General features: G+C 36.2%; 1 protein-coding gene across 3 annotated transcripts in view; it reads left to right on the forward strand.

Moving 5' to 3' along the window:
• The window catches only part of ARAP2 (ArfGAP with RhoGAP domain, ankyrin repeat and PH domain 2), a 213,979-nt gene that overhangs the window by 75,533 nt on the left and 117,958 nt on the right, over positions 1 to 20,488 (forward strand). For all 3 annotated transcript variants that reach the window (XM_042936649.1, XM_042936650.1, XM_042936651.1), the window contains 5 exons: positions 411 to 589; positions 11,926 to 12,041; positions 14,874 to 15,073; positions 18,343 to 18,428; positions 19,183 to 19,365. In XM_042936649.1, coding sequence (XP_042792583.1) covers positions 411 to 589; positions 11,926 to 12,041; positions 14,874 to 15,073; positions 18,343 to 18,428; positions 19,183 to 19,365 — 764 coding nt within the window. The remainder of the gene's footprint in view (positions 1 to 410; positions 590 to 11,925; positions 12,042 to 14,873; positions 15,074 to 18,342; positions 18,429 to 19,182; positions 19,366 to 20,488) is intronic.

Genomic DNA, 20,488 nt, shown 5'->3' on the forward strand with positions numbered 1-20,488 from the left:
AGGTAAAATGTGTTAACTGGTCTCAGTATTACTTCTGATAAAAGAAAAAATCCAGTCTCATGAATGATCTATACGAGTGCTTCTTAAATATTAACATAGATTCAGATCACCTGGGAATCTTCTTAAACTGAAGATTCTGATTCATCAGGTCCTGAATGGCCCTGAGATGTTGCAGTCTAATAAGCTCCCAGGTGAAGCCATCAGTATTAGTTACAGAACACCTGGCTAGTGTTACTTCTTTTCTCTTAGGAAATAGGGCCATTGGCTCAGACTGCAGGGGCATTTAGATTGCGGTTGTGGGAAAGAATCTGTAAATGATGTGTTACAGAGAGAATAGATCCTTTGCCGTGTTTCTGTGTCTGTATAATTTATATGAGTACGGATGTATTTTCTCCTGTCTTCATTTTCAGAGGAGAGAAATGACTGGATCAGCATACTGTTAAATGCACTGAAATCACAGTCCCCTGCCTTGCAGTCTCAAGCAGCTGCTGCACCTGAGAAATGTGGATATCTTGAATTGAGAGGGTATAAAGCCAAAATTTTTACTGTGTTAAGTGGAAACAGCGTGTGGCTTTGCAAAAATGAACAGGTGAGGAGCTATGTTACAACTATTGTAATTTGCGGTTCCTTGATTACATTAACAACTATGCTTCCTTAGACTTATTAGAGTTTTTACTTTATAGCATCTTGCTTTTGCCTTGAGTACTGCACTAAATGTAACAAAGAAGGTGTTATTTTGTTGAATTTACTCAGTTCCTCCAGTGGCAGGAACGTAATCTACATCAAATTTGAGGCTAGGCATCATCTTTTTAAGAGACTGACAAAATCATTGAAAATAATTTTTGAAGAGTATTCTTTACCTGAAGTAATGTTATAAAACTACGTGAGATAATAATTAATTAAGAACCAATTAACCATTCAGCTGTTGATGAAATAGGCTCAGTTCTGCACCTGTTGTTTCTTTTATGATAGAAAATTTTAAGAGTAGGCACAGGTGATATATTTTCTTGAGTTTCCAGCATTTTTATTTATTTATTTTTTTGAGCAGATATGTTGCTTGCAGAGGAGATAATTTACTATAGGCAAATGGTTCATATATGCATATACATACACACACATGCCACATATAAAATAGGCTTGAGTTGTTGACTTACTGAGTTTGGGTAATATAGAAGGACTTAATAGAGAAGTTAACTGTTTTGAGGAGACTGATGTTGTAGTTCTAACAAATTCGGTTAACTTTGATTTGGTAGACTTCCCTTTCTCTGACATATCTGGTGTTCAATATGTATAGGAAAATACTCCTTTTGTGGAATGAATTCTTAATCTTTTAGCCTAAAATATATTAGATACTTAGTAATTTGTGGAATTACACAGTGTGCTTTGTATATCTGATCTAAGACAAACTCATTTTGTGAGACATCATAATGGGTTATGAAAGCTGGGATGTAAATGTTGTTTTCATAACAAAAAATAGAGATAGAAACTCAAAACAAATGGTAGTTTTAAGAAATTAACTATAGATCTTTAAGGCATCTTCTGAACCTCAGCACGGTCTTATTCCTTATATGTTTTGGATAAGATTTCTTAGCCAGTTAACTGTGGAAGGCATCATTGAGCACTGTTGGCATATTAATAACTTGGATAGTTAGCATCTTCCTCAAGAATAGTGACGTACAGCTTATAATGTGTATGAACTTAATATGAACATTTTCTGGCTGTGAAGTAAGATGATTAAAACTTTTCTCATTGGAATCGAGTTTAAAAATGCATAATTTGCATTTATTGGTATGGAAGTTCCTCTGCCAGATTAATTGAGGTATTCATTTTTTACTTGCACAGAGTTGATGGACTTCAGATATTAGTTTCATCACTTCCACTAGCCAGATTGTGTGGGTATATGTTATTCTCCTAAAGTAGATGTTTTTTAAAAGTTTTATTAACTTTCTCTATTAGAAAGAAGTTGTATGAAATTATTGCTTTAATATTAGCTATTGAGCATAAAAAACACAATAATGACTCTGCCCTCTGGTGAGTACCAGTGATTGTGCTGATTAATTTATAAACATTTCCTTTTAATCTTGCCCACAAATATAGGAGGAAGATATTCTCTTCCGTGTTTTATAGATGAGGAAAATGAGGATTGAGTAAGGATTGCAGATCTTCATGCATAACAAAACCAGAACTGTATGACTCTAAGTCTAGCGTCTTAGCCATTATACCAAACTTTTTAAAAGTGTATGTTGAAAAGACCATTTCTGGCCTATGACCTTTTAGAAATAGACTGAGCTTTTTTCTTTGAAAAACTTAGTTGCTTAGAAGGTTCAGAGTGTGCATTCAGTACACATTCTACCAGGTGAGGTAGTCTGCAAGGCGTGCACTTGCTGAGGACACATGTCCTGTCTTCCAGGAGGAAAAGTTAGACAGTACCAGCGTTTTTGATGGATAGGGAGCCCAGTGCTTTATTAGTCTCACGCAGAAGTTACAGAGAAGTGCAAAAAAGGCATCTCATGAAGTCTCAAGATTAGAAACGCTTCCATGTACGCAAGTAATGAATATATTCTTAAAAATGAAAGCATTAATGCTGGACCCCCTCCTCATCTTTTGAGACATACACCTATTTTCAGTTATGTATATTTCGGTTCCTTTTCTATGCATTAACTTGTCTTTATATGTACCTTTAAAAAGTGCATACTGTTGCTTGTGTATATGTTATTTTTAAAAAGTTGCATCATGATGTATAGAGCTGGGTATTAAGGGACCTGATCTTGAGTCAAGTCTTAAATAACTAAGTGGCTCAAGACTGGACGGACAAATCAAGGAAGGCCTTCTATGTTTAGGCCCTCACTTACCTTTCCAATTTTATCTGCATTTACATCCTGGTGTATCCTTTTCTCTCTTGGAGAAAGTTGCCCATTGGTTTTTTCACATGGTTGAATAGATTGTGTGAAGAACTTGGGTGATGTGCTAAATGGGGAGTCTTTCTCCTGAATGCAGAGGGCTTTACTAAAGCTTGCATTTAAGAAAAGTACTAAAAGTTCATTGTTTCAACGCACCTTCTGAAAGTTTTAAGTATACAACACATTAAGTAATCTTGTTTTTTTTTAAATATGGAAAAAAAAATCTACTTATAAAAATGTACAAGTGTTACACCTGAACCTAATATATGTCAATTTTAATTCTATATTAAAAATAAAAAATAAAAAGTAAGACGTGTTAGCTTTGAACTTATGTATCTAAATTTGCATTGGATCTAATTTGATTACATGCATCAAAGCTAAATTATTTTCATTTTTAAACTTTTAAAATAGTGAATTTATTGCCCACATAACTTACAGTATGAATAGAATAAAAAAAAACAAGGAAAATTGACCTACACTACCCTAACATATGAACTATTTTTATTTTTCTTGCCTCTATTTATACATAGTTATCATAATTTACTCAGGAGGCCATTCCAGAGAGAGTAAACAGTGGATAGAGGTGGAAAGGTAGAATATGTTGAAGAATTATTTAAAAGGAAGCTGAAACGTTCATTTAGAGCAAAGGAGATAGAGTAGCAGTTCTGGGTTTTCATTCTTCTGCTACTAATTGGTTCAGATAATTAAGTTAATGTCTTTATGTTTAAATGGTGTCGTGTAAAGAAGAGAGATGGCTTGCTATCTCTAAGGCCATTATTTAAGTTGAGTGTTAAAATTCCAGCTATCTGGTCTCATTCCAGACTGTAGAGTTAGAATTTCTGGGGATGGAATGTTGGAATCCACATTGTATAAGGCATCCCATGTGGTTCAGTGACATGTGATCCAAAACTACACACAGTGAAACACTTTTCTGAGGTTTTTTTTTTTTTTTTTTCCTTTAAAAAGTTATAAGCATCTAGGTAAAGAGAACAAGATATTTTTAGAATTGGAAAATGTGTAAAAACAGCTTGCAACCAACATTGGGTACTTCATCATCCTTCAACTTGGTATTGTTATACTTCTTTTTCTTACTAACTTTAATCTGGAAGTATATCTCTTTTCTCATTGAACATTTTGAAATGTGCCAACATTTAAGTGGAATGTTAAGATAATCAGTATTAGTGGTAATGAATTTTGAAAATTTGAAGAACTGTCATTAATTGTGCATAGTTTTGAACTGTAGGCACTGGTATTTATTTTTGCTAAAATCTAAATTTTAAATGAAATTACAATTTTCATCTTATGAGTCCTACAATATCATTTAATTCCTTTTTCTTAACGTAGACTTTTATTGCCAGTGTATGATCTAGTGGAGTAAACTCCATTTGCAAAGTCAGCATAAAGGGACAGTGTTTGGAAAACAGTTTGAAATTGTTATTTCCCATAAGTTCCTTGAACTCTGTCTGGAAATGTATTCTCATTTTGTGGATTATTTTTAACCCTTTCCAGAGCTTTCTCTCTACTTCCAAAGCGTGTCCTTAAGATTCCATGTCAAACATCCCTACAAATATATTTTCAGTAATTCTTTCGCTTTTTCTTAATCTGTGGAATCAGTACCTTAAATTTTCTAAGTTAAAATAGCTATTAGAACAGGCTATCATAATTATTGCCTTTTTTAAGAGACGTGGTGTGATGATGGCAAGGGGCATGCCAGTCTCCATCCCCTCATGGACCCTTCACTGGCATATCTCAACTCCATGGAATTAACATGGACTTTTCATTTTCCTGGTTGCTCCCTTCAGAGGTTCATTATTTTCTGTTACCTCTGTCTCTCCCTTTCATTCATTAGCAGATTGTAGGAGCTGGAACTTGCAGTAGTTCTGGACTGAGTAGGAGAAATGCCTTAGGGGATCTTATTTCTGAGACAACCCCCCCACCCCCTTCCCCCCCCCCCCCCCCCCCCAGGTTGTAAAAAGTAGAAAAGAACTATGAAGAGATATGTAAAAACATTTGTTAGAGAGGAGTTTGGCAAAGTAGAACCAGACACAAATTCTCTACCTAATTACTCAGTTGCAAAACACTGTGGCGCTGTTATCACATAAATTACATGTCATTCCTTTATTTAACATCATCTTGCAAATGCAGTGTTTAATTTTTACAAATATTCTCTTCCTTGTCTCTGCTTATGTTTTACATGCCTGCAATGTATTATAATTATGATAATTTTTTGCAGTGTTACTTCAACTTTGTATAAAATGAGTTGGGTGTTTCAGAGTGTGTAGGTTATACCACACTTCCCCGTGTTTCTATATTCATCCATTTTACAAAATGGGTTTTTATTGGACACCTCATTTCTGGGTGCCGCTCTAGGGGGTACAGTAGGAAACCAGAAGATGCTTACTGTTTAGGATCTGACCTTCCAGTGTGGGTAGCACACACTGGTAAAAAAATAAATGAGATTTCTGGTAGCTTTCTGTATGTAGCCTTTTCCTTTTTATGACCTTTTTCTAAAGAATTGTTCACATTTAAAATGCTATTAGCTGCATGAATTAGGTAACAGTTTCATTTTAACCTTAAACGTGTTATAATTTTTATATTCTCAAATTAATTGTGTGATTGTTTATTCACTGCTGTGTCTTCAGGAGTTTCAGGCCAGTAGCTGATACCCAGTAAACATTTTGCAGAATAAGCTTGTTGAATTCGTGGTTCTTTACAGCTGTTTTCTTGACTTCAAAGCTTATCATTCTTTTTAAATTTTGTTTTTAAGTTATTTTCTGTGAATTGTCTCTTGATTTTCTTTCTCGATTTTTTTAATTGGGATTTTTTTTGTCTTTTCTGATTATTTAAGCTCTTCGTATGAAAAATACATTAATCATCATGTCATTTTCTGTAACCACTTTTCTGAGCTATGGCTTACTTTACATTCTTTTTATTGTGTAGGGATTTTGTTTATATAATTAAACTTTTATTTCAAAGCTGATAGAGTTTTCTGTATTCTGGAAAATATTTTGTGAATTTATCTTGAAATGATGTGGACATAGTATGTAGGCCAGTATTTAAAATTTTAAATGAGATAATAAAATATGAACATACACTGAAGCATACGTAGAGTTATATACATGGTATTGCTGTTTGAATGAAACTTCCGCGAATGGATGTAAGGCAAATTTAAGTTAGTTGGTTTTGGTTTCCATTTATCAGGTTGTCCTGACAGCCAGTTCCATATAAATACATTCATACATACATATATATATCTATATCTATATCTATATATATATATATATATACACACATACATATATATGTTTTGTGTGTGTGATGAGTTTTTTTGAGCATCATGTTAGTATTAGTGAGTTCATTACAACCAGATGTCTTGCTTGGTGGGTTTGTGTATCCATTTAATGATAATTGTGGCGTTGAAGTTCTAACTATATAAATTCACTTCATTAAACATTCTCAAATCAGGGTATAACAAGAGACTCATTCCCCCTCGTCCCCCTACATAATGTTTCCGGTGTCTGGCATGGGAATGAAACTCTAATAGAATTTAAATCGATCTCATAGGGCTGTGGGTTGAGTGGCACAGAAAGAAGCAGCAGGGTGTAGGTGGTGGCCTCAAATTCTCTGGGTTTTGTATCTGGCCAAACTCTGCATCTGGTGTTTCCCCGGAAATTTGGTGCCAGTGTCATACAATGCCACATCTGTTTTCAACAAATGTTTAAGCACCAAGTTCTTAAATTTCTGGCATGGAAACCTGGCATCCAGTATCTCCAAATATAGGTTTGAGGTTTCAGCAAGTTTGGGGTTAACAAACCCTTCTTTAATTTTTCTGTTTAGGAATCAAACTGGTAGTTTGCTCTTTCACTGTGTAGTTTTAAAATGTAGTTTTAACCACATTTGTGCTACAGATTCACACATATAACCCAGTTCAGTATCTTGGTAACTTATTTACCATTAATTCTAATCTGAGTATATAGGATAGAATCATTAGTGTGAATACTTTCAGTCACTGTAAATAAATACTTTAATTGAAGACAAATTCTGTATTTAGAACTCACAAATTTTCTGGATGTATTAGACCCTAAATTTATATTTCACTCAGTTTTAATTAAAATGCTGTATAAGGTAGATATTACTGTGTCCTTATAAATAAGGAAATTGGAGTGTAGGTAAATAACTCGGTAGTAGTCATACGGCCCGTAAATGGCTTATCCGGGATTCTCCTCCAGGTCTGACTCCCAGTGGTCATGACCCACATGGCTCCTACATGGTCATGACCACCTTTGCAGGTATCCAGATCTGTTCTGCCAAACATGGCCATCATTATGGTAGTACTGGTGGTGGGATTCATGCTTTTTGAGATCCCACATTCTATGACCACAAATTAAACGTAAGATATTGTTTACTCCAGAATCTGTTTTTAGCTTTATGCTTTCTATAGTAATATTACCTTCTGAATTTTCATGCTCCTGTTTTTTCCCATCCAGTTTATAGCATTTTAAGTGTTCAAAGTGTGACTTATCCCTGACTTGTACCTAATTTTCAACATGAGAATATGGCTGACAATTGTAGCTAATAGGTAATTTATTTTTTAATATCTGCCTTCCACCCAACCCTTAACATTTTTTTTAATGTTTATTTTTTTTTGAGAGAGAGAGAGAGAGACAGAAACAGGGACAGAGCACAAGCTGGGGAGGGTCAGAGAGTGAGAAGGAGACAGAATCTGAAGCAGGCTCCAGGCCCTGAGCTTCAGCACAGAGCCCGATGCGGGGCTTGAACTCATGAACTGTGAGACCGTGACCTGAGCTGAAGTTAGATGCTTAACCGACTGAGCTACTCAGCCACTACCCCATTTTTAAAAATTTATATATGTTTGCTAGTAATTTGTGTATTTTCCTGTAATTAACTTTTTCATAGGTAATATGGTCAGTTGGTTTCAAATTCAAGAGGTAGAAATTATATAATATAACAGTAGCTTACCAGACTGTGTAGCACTTACTCCGTGCCTGGGGTTCTTTTAAGCATTTTCAGCATATTGATTTTATCCTCACCATACTGATGAAGTGTAGTACTGCTACATTTTGCAAATGAGTGAACTGAAGCCGGAGAGGTATACATGATCAAGCTGGTCTAGGTTTTGTCATTTATTTCGTCAAGGTTCACCTCCTTTGGAAACTCTCATATGAACATAACGCTCTTTTCAGAGATTGGCTGGATTCAGTGTTTATAGCCATGCACTTGTTACAATTCTTTCTCATTTCCTCCTTAGACTATAAGCTTCCAAAAGGTAGGTACCCTGTCTTATGCTCTTGTGCAGACTCAGGACTTAGCATGATTTCTGGCATTCACTGAGTACTTCCTAAATGCTGTTTTGCCAGGACGAATTTTCCCATTTTAAAAATGGCTATATCTGCTCTGCCTTTTTCACAGAATAATTTACAAGATCAAATGAGGGTTCATGGCTTTCAGTAGGCTTCAGAGCACTACACAAATAGATGTTAAACCAATTATGGAGTGTACTGTATATGCTTAATGAAGTCTGATTCTTCAGACATTAATCTGAATCCTCTAGACATTAGCACAGGGGTGGTTACCCAGGACACCTAGGATCTTGAAAAACCAATGTGTCACTGTGTTCTGGTATTTTTAACCAGTAGTCATAATGATTTCAAATGATTTTTGTATAATCATTGCATTTTTTTTCCTCTTCTCTACGGAAGGCAGAGGGAACTGTTGATATCCTGATATTTACCTATTGCAGACTCATCCTGTCTAGATTCTACAGCTGGTTCTGCTGTCCAATTCAGTTTTCTCAACATTGGCTGCATATGAGAGTCATAGGGCTGTAGTTTTGCTTTTTGACTGAAGATTCTTAAGCTCTGCTTTCTAATTCAGTGGATCAGAATCTCAGGGCCGTAGGGAGAGATCAACATGGGTAGTTTTGATGAGTGTTGAGGGATTAGATACGTTCTAAATATAGACTGAAAAGGGGCTTATAGTTTACAAATATTTTTAATAAGAAAAACAGTTGTTTCATATTTAATAGCTCTCAAGAGCACTGACATTTATTTTGTTACTCTGCTGTACATTTTACAGTCCATTTGTGTCGGTGAGTTCAGTGGACACTCTAATTACTCAAAACCATATGGCCATGGCCAGCAGCTGATAAATGGGTTACAGTTTTTACCCAGCCTAAAAACTCATCTTTGCCTTGCTTGGGAGATTTGGGGTCTAGAGCTGACCCTCTCTTATTTTAACAGAAATTGCAGTTTTATGGATATAGACATTTCACACCTTGCTTGTAGAAATGAGGGGCCACCAATCCAAGCTGGAGCCTAGATGAGGCTCATCAGTTTCCATAAAACATGGTCAGTTTTGCCATCTGCTAGTCTGAAGGTTTGAGTATGTATCTCTGCCCTTAGTAACACACAGTACCTGCAAGCCAGGCCCTCATCAGAGAATATAACTTGGCGTATCCAGCTCTTGTCAGTTCTTCATTATGGAGAATTGTTTGAAGGACATGCAGTCTGTTCTAGAGTTACTCCTATCAAGTTGGGCCACCAGAAAGATGTTTTAAAAATATCCTGCCTTGTCTGAAAGATGGTAGCTACGCTTGTGGTGAGCAGAACACAACTTACAGAGAGGTGGAATCACTGTGTGTGCGTGCCTGGAACTAATGTAACGTTGTACGTCCACTATACTTCAGTAATGAAAAAATCTTACCTTGTTACCCCTACTTTATTTCTTCATTTATAAAAGAGATTTTGAATTTTCAATCACTTGCCTTGGGAGTTTCTTCAACAGTTACATTATCTAGCCGGAGAATTGGTATGGACAATTGAGAATTTTTTTTTTTTTTTAATTATAACCTTGAACCTATATGCTGAAACTTATTAAAATAGAACAGATTGGAAAAGTTGGATTCCCCTTGTCCATATAGATCACATTAGGTACTGATTTTTAAATGAGTTTACGAAGTGGAAGTATATTTTTGTAATTATTTTGCAACACTTAGCGTGTCTGTGCATCTTCTTTTATATCACTGATTCAATTTCTGACTTGTTTTTTCCTAATAGAGTAAGCTATTTGTACTTTCATCAGAAAAAAAAAAATCAAGTTGATATGTTTTATGAATGAGTCATTTCCTTATTCTAACTAAACACTTGCACATTTAAAAAAAATGTAGAGAGGCTTTTCTGCAATTGATGAATGAAAACTCTGGATACTTTTACAAGTGGGGGCAATTTGTTATAAAATTATTTTATTTCCCTTATTTTATCAGTCAGGATTGCATTAGTATCAAATGGCAAAAACCCCAAGGATTGCCAAGATAGGGATTTGTTTGTTTTAACAAATCTCTTGGTATAGGCAACAGAGAGCTGATGCCCCCAAGGAACAAGGTCTTCCTACTTTTTTCTCACCCTGGCATCCTCAGGTACAGGAATTTGTCCTCACGCTTTTCCTCTCAAGGATTCTAATGTCCTAAGATGGCTTCTGTGCTTCTAGATGTATTTTCAACGAAAGATGGAATGGTGTGGGGTAAAAGTCTGTCTTCTTCCAAGATTTGTCCCCTCAGCCCCACCTCAGGAATTGTTTATATTTTATTGATCCAAACTAAGACATATTACCCTCCTAGCTTGCAAGGAAGATGGGAAAATAGTATTTTTAACCTATACAGAGAAGGCCTGTGAGATGTATCTATATCTATATTTATATCTATCTATATCTATATCTATATCTATATCTATATCTATATCTATATCTATATCTATATCTATCTATATATCTCATACATATATACATCATATATATATATCTCTCACAGATGCACAGACACACTAAGTGTTGCAAAATAATAGAAAAAAAATATATCACAGGCCTTCTCTGTATAGGTTATATATACAGATGTATATATCTAATATTGGATATTAGATATATTAGATATATATATTAGATGTATATATTTTATATATAAGATATATATTTTAATATGTATATACACACACAAATAAATAAACATATATATATATTTTAGTTTTTCTTTAGTATGGCTACTTTTTCTAGTCAGGTTTAATTTAGGAATTCGGAGCACATTTAATCTGAACCTGTTCACATAGATAACTAATCTTTTGAGGTAGAGAATAATTATATTTTTAAAGTGTTGAGATAATGTGATAAGTCAAATTCCAAAACCCTATGATTTGATAATATTTCAAACTTTAATGCTTTTAGAAGGAAGACTTTGTAACCTTTTGCACAGTTTCTAGTTTTGGTGAGACAAAGTGAACACAGTAGCTGTAGGTATTGAACAGATGAGAGTTTTCATACCAAAATAGTATTAAAGGAGCTTAAGAATTTAATTGAAGGAGGAGGAAAGTAATAAAATATTGGAAATGAGATAAAATTGTAAAATAAGTAATGCTTTTGTGTGAGAGTAAAGGAGAAAATGTGACAGAGCACAGGTAACATCGCATAGTAAAGCAAAGAAAGACCAATCAGGCAGCTTGAGTTTCAGTCCCTTTCTACCATGTCCAGCTAGCTGCACCCTACATGTGACATTAATCTCTTTGGGCCTTGGCTTCCCCTTCTTTTTTATAAATACTAATTATACCAACCTCAGAGTGCCATTTGACTCCCCTAGTAGAAAATTGCTAGGCATGTGGTAAGGACTAGTTAACTCTTAGTTTCCCTTTCTGAAAGGATAAAGATGAAAAAGTGGCTAACTTTTAAAAGCAAGCATGTGTAGTTCAAGATCTGTGTCCTGGACAGCTTAACGTTTTATGTGAAAGAAGCCCATCTTTGATCCGTAGCCCAACTATCCAGCTTAGAATGGCACTGGGTTATCATGTATTTAGAGTGCCTACTTAAAACCACTGTCATTCCATCTTTAATGATTTATTTAATTCTACATATATATGTGTAGTAAAATTTAGTAGGATTTATTGGATTTTAAGGAATATAGTGGTACTTTCCAAATCCATAATTTTGTTCCTTTATAATGTGTTAATGTTTTTCTCCCAACTAGGATTTTAGGAGTGGACTTGGTATTACCATAATTCCTATGAATGTTGCAAATGTAAAGCAAGTGGTCCGAACTGTAAAACAGTCTTTTGAAATAATCACTCCCTACAGGAGTTTTAGGTAAGTTATACTTAAACGTTTTTGTTTGTATTATCCCAAGAAAGCTTGGGTGATCTACTTTGACATGGCTAGTGGTGGTTTTATTCCTTATAGATCACTTAATAAAATCATGTTGGTTCTTTTCCATTATTGTCTAATTTGTTAGCCAGTATATAAAAACACCTTGTAAAAGTGACCTGAATTATCACACAACCTACAAAGATACTAATTTCATGAGATTTGAGTCTTTTCTGAATACCTTTTTTCTTAGTAGGCTTGATAAGTATATTAATTTTTATCAACAATATATGAAAAATTCCTTCACATTTTGAAGGAATAAAGAAATAATATTACATTGCTTTTAAGCTGTATTTTTATTTACCTTCTTTTAGCCTACTCAAATGCAATCCTCTTTTAAAATCAATCTCTGATTACAATTTGCTCCATGATGATTTCCTAAAAGGAACTCTTGCTTAAAATAATGGTGGTGGATCTCATAGCACTTATTGATCAAATATATATACATAATGTTTATTTTGAGAGAGAGTGCACGGGCGAGCGTGCATCGGGGAAAAGCAGAAGGAGGGAGGGAGAGACTCCCAAACAGGCTCCACACTCAGTGCAGAGCCCAAAATGGGGCTCAATCCCACGAACACTTAGACCATTACCTGAGCCGAAATCAAGAGTCAGATGCTTAACTGAGCCACCGAGGCACCCCTTATTGATCAGATATTTTAACATTTCATTATATATTTGTTTATGGTATTCCTGTAATTGCTTCATAAGACAGGAATAACAAGTTCCTAATATGTTTTAATAATCTATAATGATTCCATAGCTTTAGTACACAGAAAAGGCATAAGTCAGTGTCTGTGAGCTCAACCACATTAATTCATTTGTCACAAATAATCAGCATATCACAGGGTAGTTTGCAGGTCAGAAGCAATTGTCAGAGGCCTTTGAAGGACTAGCGATTACTTAGCAACTTCAAAAATACTCCCATGTCGAGTACTCATTTTATCTGTCAGAATTTGTCTACTGGCTCAAATTTTGAGGAAAAAATAATCACCTAAAGAATAACAAACTTCATTTTCACATATGCAGATTCCAGCCTCAACTGAAAATGTAGACATTGTGTGAACTGTTTTTACTCATAGTACTTCTAGAAGACACAAAATATGTGGTGGGGTTTTTCCTCACACCAACCACTTCTCCAAATACCAAGTGGTTGTCCTACAATTCAGTACTGTTCTCACAGCAGCTACTAGGATTGAACATTAGACCCCACGCGTTGAGGGCTCAATCCCACAGAGCTGCCCTGACTTCACACTTGTCACAAGAGATGGGCCCCTCCACTAAGCCACGCTTCTTTCCATCTTGGCCATAATCTGGACTCCCATGACCCCTGCTGCGCCAGATTCAGTAATTTGCTAGGATGGCTCACAGAACTCAAGAGGCAGTGTAGTTATTATTACTAGTTGCTTATAAACAGTGCACCTCAGGGACTTCCAAATGGGAGAGCTGCACAGGGCAGGGTACAGGGGGTTAGTATGGCAGAGCTTCCATCCTTCCTGGGCACACCACCCTCTCAGCACTTCACTGTGTTCACCAGCCCATCTGAACTCTGTTGTTCAGGGGTTATTATTGGGGTTTCATTCTGTAGGAATGATTGATTGAATCCTTCGTCTTCGGTGATTAACTTAATTGCGAGCACCTCTCCCAGTCGGTTTGGGCTGAAAGGTCCAAGTCCCTACTCACTTCTTGGTCTTGCCTTGGTCTTTCTCCTGACCAGCTCCCATCCTGAAGCTATTTATGCCTCCAACGACAAATGATCTCACAAGCCTATAAAAGGCACTTATTACTCAGGACATTCCAAGGATTTTAGAATCTGTGTACCAGCAACTATTGGCTGTGACCAACCTCTATGTAATAAAGTAGAAACCACCTAAGAAGTTTATGAATATTACACTGATGATGGAAACAGAAAGTGCTTCAAAAAAATATCCATGTAGTCTACTGAGTTTCCTTATGGATTATTTGCACTGTGTTAGTAGTCTGTTGTTTTCATTATATTTCAAAACATTTTCATCTTCAGAACAGAAAATTTTAACGTGGAACATTTTGCAGGTCATTGACGGAGTTTGGAGCCCTGTAGCCCGTTTTGTGGCACATCGTAGGTACTCAGCAAATATTTCTTAAAGTGAGCCTGTGTTTACTGTTTTGTCCTTTTACTCAGGTATCCAATAAACACTAAGAATTAGGATAAATCAGAACATGACTAAAAATGAGTTAGAATTCTGTTAGAATAGTAATCATTTAAAACTTTTTTGATTTCTCAGTTTCTTAAAGCCATCTGGATGTTCTTCTAATTAAAAAAGAAAATCTATTTTTAAGACTAAAAAAAATCAAAATTTCTGGTGGGTGTTTTTGATAATTTAGTTTCAGACTATCATGGAACAGTTTCCTGGCAAAATAATCCAATAGTCCTGAAACACTGAAACTCTGCCAGTTTCTCATTGATTATTATATAACCACTGCTTAGGAAACATGGCCTCTTAAGTTAAGCTCTTGACCTAACAAGGTAATTTTTACATCCTGGTCAGAAAAATGTGCATGTTCATTTTGGTTTGAGATATGTAAACAGATTCATAAGCAATGTGGGATGTTAAAGGAAAAAAAAAAGTAGATTTTTAAATTAGATGATTTTTAACAGAAAAGACTATTCAGCTGCCTGGAAGGCATATTTTTCAGCTGCTGTTTAATTTGTGAGTGAAATGAATATGCAAACTGAACATACTGCTTAATTGGCCTTTACAAGGGAGATCGATAATGCAGAAACATTAATTGTTGCAGCTTTACAGCCGAGTCTGAAAAAGAGAAACAAGAGTGGATTGAAGCTGTGCAGCAATCGATAGCAGAAACTCTCTCTGATTATGAAGTAGCTGAGAAGATTTGGTTCAATGAGTCCAACAGGAGCTGTGCAGATTGCAAAGCCCCGGATCCTGACTGGGCATCCATCAATCTCTGTGTTGTCATCTGTAAGAAGTGTGCAGGTAATTAGTGATAAGTTATGCTCATCACTGTTGGGTGGCAGATTGGCACCGAATGCTCTTTATTGTCCTATGTAATGTGTTTCAGCTAACAGTTGTGGAAAAAGAAAAACAGAGAAAGCTTATTACATTTAAATTAAATTTAGAAATATCTTCTCATTCCAAACTTCTCTTATGCATGACTTAGATGTAGAAATTGATTTTTAAGCATGTAATCATTTTGTGCGCCTACTGGACCATGTGTGGAATTTATAAAGACAGTGTTGACATTTTTAGATTTTAAGGTGAGTGTGTTTCAGAATGTACCCTGAACACACGTGCATCTTTGTGTGATTTGCCCATCTTTCCCTCAGTTATATTTTTTAGGATGTATATTTCACATCAAGGTCATTCTGAGCTCTAAACTTGGTATACCACATCTGGTGTCTCTTTTAATGAGAGTTTTTATATAGAAGCATTTCCAAAGAGTATTGAGGTTTATGAGAGGAAACGGTACTATGGTTATCCTATTGTGACATTATAACTTACAGACAGTCTGAGAGCTCAGTGTATTTGGGGGTTCACAGTTGTGAACACCTAACACACAGCTTAGGTGTGTGGTCATAGAGGTCTTGGAAAAGTTAGCCACATCCTAAACTTTACTTTCCAGCTCTACCAGGTACTGTTCTGGTCCTGGGAATTCAAAAGATGTGTAAGAGTTGTTATGTTCTCCACAGATCTATAAATAGTAATTTCAGTAGAGTATGATAAGGGCATGATCAGAGTTGAGTACAGGTTTCAGCGAAAGAAAATGTAAGAAGAGTGCTACCTTAGCTCAAGCAAAGACTGGGACAGTTGCTGTAAGCCCTTAGTACTTTTTGAGAGCTCTGTGCTTCCACATTTCTTAGCACGCTAAGATTTTGTCAGGATGTAATTAACATCAATAGCAATAAGAAGAAGCATCAGCTATCCCCCCTCTACTTTGTATTTTTTCCCCAACCTTTTTTGTTCTCTAGGCTTATTGGAAGAGAGCTTCTGTCTTGTTCAAGGATATTCTTTCTACTTATGTCCGCTGCTTCTTCTCTCCTTAGGATCCTCACCTCATCACTTATTCCCTCTCTGTAATGATGCAACCACGGTTTCTTTTGTTTCTGCATATAGAGTTAGGCAAGTCTGTCCTGTTGACACTGGCTTCCGGAAAACATTCCATTCCTTTGTATCATTTTCTGTCTCTTTTCCCCTTCATAGACAGGGTAACTTTCAAGAGTAGAATTCTGCACAGATTTTCTTCATTTCTTTCACTTCCTGCTTTTTATTCATCCTGTAATCAGTTTTCTTTTCTCTGTAGTCCAGTAAAAATATTCTCACCATGTTTATTAATGCATTTTCTCTCTCAGTTTGTGTGTGGTCAGTTCCTCTATTTATTGTCACCTTGGCAGTGTTAGACACTGCAGTATTTGACCACTGTGTCTCTCTGACTTTCCCTCCTCCCTTAACTTCCAGAATACCATCTTCTCTTAGTGTGTTCTTAATTCTCTGGTTATCCTTTTTTCACGTTACTTTTCCTTTGCCTGCTCCAAAGATAAAGGTGTTCCTTTCAGTTACATCTTCAATTGTCTTTCACTCTGATGTTCCTGAAGATGTTATTTATCATTTAAATTCAGCACTCACTCGTAAGTGGGCGATTCTCACTCTGTTGAACACCATACCCTTAGGTCTACCTACTGGAGTCTCTTCTTGGATTTGCTCAGGATAGCTCAAAAACAGCACATTAAAAATGGATCTCTTAGGGCACGTGGATGGCCCAGTCATGATCTCACTCTCAGTGTGGAGCCTGCTTCGGATCCTCTGTCTCCCTCTGGCTCTGCCCCTCCCTCGCTCATGCTTTCTCTCTCTCAAAAATAAATAAATAAACATTTAAAAAAATGGATCTGTCATTGCTGCCCGACTCATTACGTAACACTGAGCATGCTCATATATTCCACATCTTGGTCAGAGGCAATACTGTCTACCCTGCAGTCAAGCCTAAAGCCTGTGAGAGCCTCCTGACCCTTCCCCTTTCCTTAAAGCCCACCAAGTTCCATCCGTTTTTATCATCTAAGGATCTCTACACGTGTGCTCCCTTTGGTTTCTCCTCCTGCTGCGTCACCTCGGTTTGTGTCATTTCTTGCCTTCACTACTCCAGGGGTTCCTGCCAGTTCTTCTGCATGTTTTCTGAGCTTGACTTTTTTCTGTGTTACCTTTAGATCATCTTCATAAATGCAAACCTATGCATCTTTCTACCCTTGGGATTTTAGAAGCTTGTGCTCTGAGTAGTTTCCATTTTAACAAAAGGAGGAAAGGAACCTCTTTCCTAATGTAGAGAGAGGTGTGAGCTTTCATGCTCAGAGGCACACAATCCTTAAGATAAAGACAGTGTCTTAAATACCTTTGTTCCTTCTCAGCCTGGAAAGCATCTGACACATTCCTAGGTGCCCAGTAATGATGATTTATACAGGATAATTGAGTCGATGAGAGTAGAATGCTGAGTTCTTATTCTCTGTCAGGCATAAGTATAGAATAAAGAATCCATTGAAGATTTTTAGACATATGTTTATTAGAGTTGTAATATGTAATATACAAAAAGTACTAAGGGCTTGCAGCAACTGTCTCAGTCTTTGCTTGAGCTAAGGTAGTGCTCTTCCTCCATATTCTCTCAATGAAACCTGTACTCAACTCGGTCTTGCCCTTATACTCTACTGTAATTACTATTTATAGGCCTGTGGAGAACATATCAACTCCTATACATCTTTTGAATTCCCAGGACCAGCACAGTACCTGGTAGAGATGGAAAGTAAAGTTTAGGATGTTTTCTCCAAGACCTTTATGACCACACACCTAGTTGTTGTTGTTGTTGTTGTTGTTGTTGTTGTTGTTTTTAGGATATCTGTGTTCACATACAAGTGATTTAAACACACCTGTCATAAAAGGTTTTGGTAACCTGTAATTGATAGTGAATTGCCACGTCATAAACATGCACACATATATAAGCGTACAGATATATACATAGTTTTAAAACTGTAGTTTTATACCACCACAAGGTAGTGATGAAGATGATTACTTTTATCCTTATCGTGGTTGGGTTTTCTGTATAATTATCACCACTACTCTTAATGCTGTTGGCATGAAAGAAAGTAGATATTGGTGTGTTTTCAGTTGAAAGCATATATACATGTACACATAGACATTTTGAAAAAAATAAAATACATTTACATACAAATTAAAATAGAAGTACAATTGTGTTTTGACTTCAGGACAACATAGATCTTTAGGACCAAAAGATTCCAAGGTTAGAAGTCTGAAAATGGATGCCAGCATTTGGAGCAATGAACTCATTGAGGTAAGTCTGACTTAACTGTGGTGGTAGTTAGCAGGGGTCCGGTAGTATCTAGCAGTGGAGTGGCATGAGTTACTTTAGGAGCTCTGCGAGAATGTTCTCACCACACTGTAAAAATGGCTTATAGTCTGATAGTGGTAGCTTTTGACTCCAACTTTTAGAATGCTTCTTAAATGAGATAGTTACTTTAAAAATAAAAAGTACAAGGAATCTAATAGTAACACCTACTTTTAAAGGCTTGACAGCTTTTTTATTTCTAAGCCAAAATTTTCTTTCTTTCTTTTTAACCCAGCATGGATAAAATATTAGAAAAGTGAATGAAAACATTTGGCAGAATTTTCTTTTCTTTCTCTTGGCCATGCTCTGTCATTAACTGCGCTCATCTGACTTTCTGTCTCCCATTTCCATTTTCTTCTTGGATTTTAGTACCACTCTCGACCACATTAACCCACCTACTCAGCCATTTTAAATGAATCTGTCTCTATGTGAGCTTCAAAAAATAATAATGCTTTTGCTGCAATTTGGTTGCTTGCAGTTTCTTTCCTAGCTAATCTTGTACTGTTATTAAAAGCAATGAGGCTGTATTTAAAATAGAAATAATATCTGCTTTCACATTCCATCTTCCTGAAAGATTTGGGTTTTTCATGTGTTTTTGCATATTTTATACTAAGTTGTATTTTAATTTGTGAGTCAGGTTTTTACAGATTCAAATACATTTTATGAACTGATACTGTTTTATAACTTTTTAACAATTCAGCTCTTTATTGTCATTGGAAACAAAAGAGCAAATGACTTTTGGGCTGGTAATCTTCAAAAAGATGAAGAATTACACATGGACTCACCCGTAGAAAAGAGAAAAACCTTTATCACTCAGAAGTACAAAGAAGGAAGATTCAGGAAGACTCTACTAGCGTCTCTCACCAAAGAAGAATTAAATAAGGTATCCACAATATTTAACAATAGATGTAGATCTTGATGTCTTTAAAAAACGTGTCAAAGGGGCACTTGGGTGGCTCAGTCGGTTAAGCGTCCAACTTTGGCTCAGGTCATGATCTCACAGCTCATGAGTTCGAGACCTGCGTTGGCCTCTGTGCTCACAGCTCAGACCCTGGAGCCTGCTTCAGAATCTGTGTCTCCCTCTCTCTTCCCCTCCACGACTTGTGCTCGCTCCCTTGCTCGCGCGCGCTCTCTCTCTCTCTCTCTCTCTCAGAAATAAACATTAAAAAAAATTTAAAAGTATGTGTCAAGGATTTTGAAGAGTTTTAAAACATCCTTTACTGTCTGATAAAAGTATTGCTTAATGTAATTTTATTTCCATTTGTGAGATTGTACTATTTATTGATTTTACCATCATTTTACTTAAGAATTCATTATGAATAGTAGATAAATTCTTTGTTCATCACTTGAGTTTCTAGCTAACTTAGGTCCATTATTCTTTTTATCCCCATATTTATTTATTTATTTATTTTTGAGAGGGAGAGCTCATGTATGAATGCACACAAACAAGCAGGGGCAGGGTAGAGATACAGGGAGAGAGAGAGAGAGAGAGAGAGAGAGAGAGAGAGAGAGAGAGAGAGAGAGAGAGAGAGAGAGAGAGAGAATATCTCAAGCAGGCTCTTACACTGACCAAGCAGAATCTGATGCAGGGCTTGATCCCTGGAACCGTGAGGTCATGACCTGAGCCAAAATCAAGAATCAGATGCTTAACTGACTGAGCCACCCTGGCATCATCAAACCTAGTCCATTATTCTTAAAACTGTGACAACTTCCCTTATTTTAGGGATAGGACACTAAACAGAACTTCAGCTCATATACTGCTGACATTGTGTCACCAAAATCTACATCATTTACTCAGTGTATTGTTAGAAGCAATGGTTTGCTTTGTGCTGTTGACCTGAGGTGTTATTTGCCTTTGGCTGAGTGATTCCAGATCTACTTGTGCCTGTTTTATGTTGCCCACTTGTTCTTTACCCTTTTGGCAAAGAAGTTGTTAAGCATCCTGCCTCCTTTCCTTTTTTAAATTGCTGCTTTCACTTTTTGTGTGTTAGGAGGCTTGTCTATGT

This window comes from Panthera leo, chromosome B1 (genome assembly GCF_018350215.1).
Source record: "Panthera leo isolate Ple1 chromosome B1, P.leo_Ple1_pat1.1, whole genome shotgun sequence".
Taxonomy (NCBI): Eukaryota; Metazoa; Chordata; class Mammalia; order Carnivora; family Felidae; genus Panthera; species Panthera leo.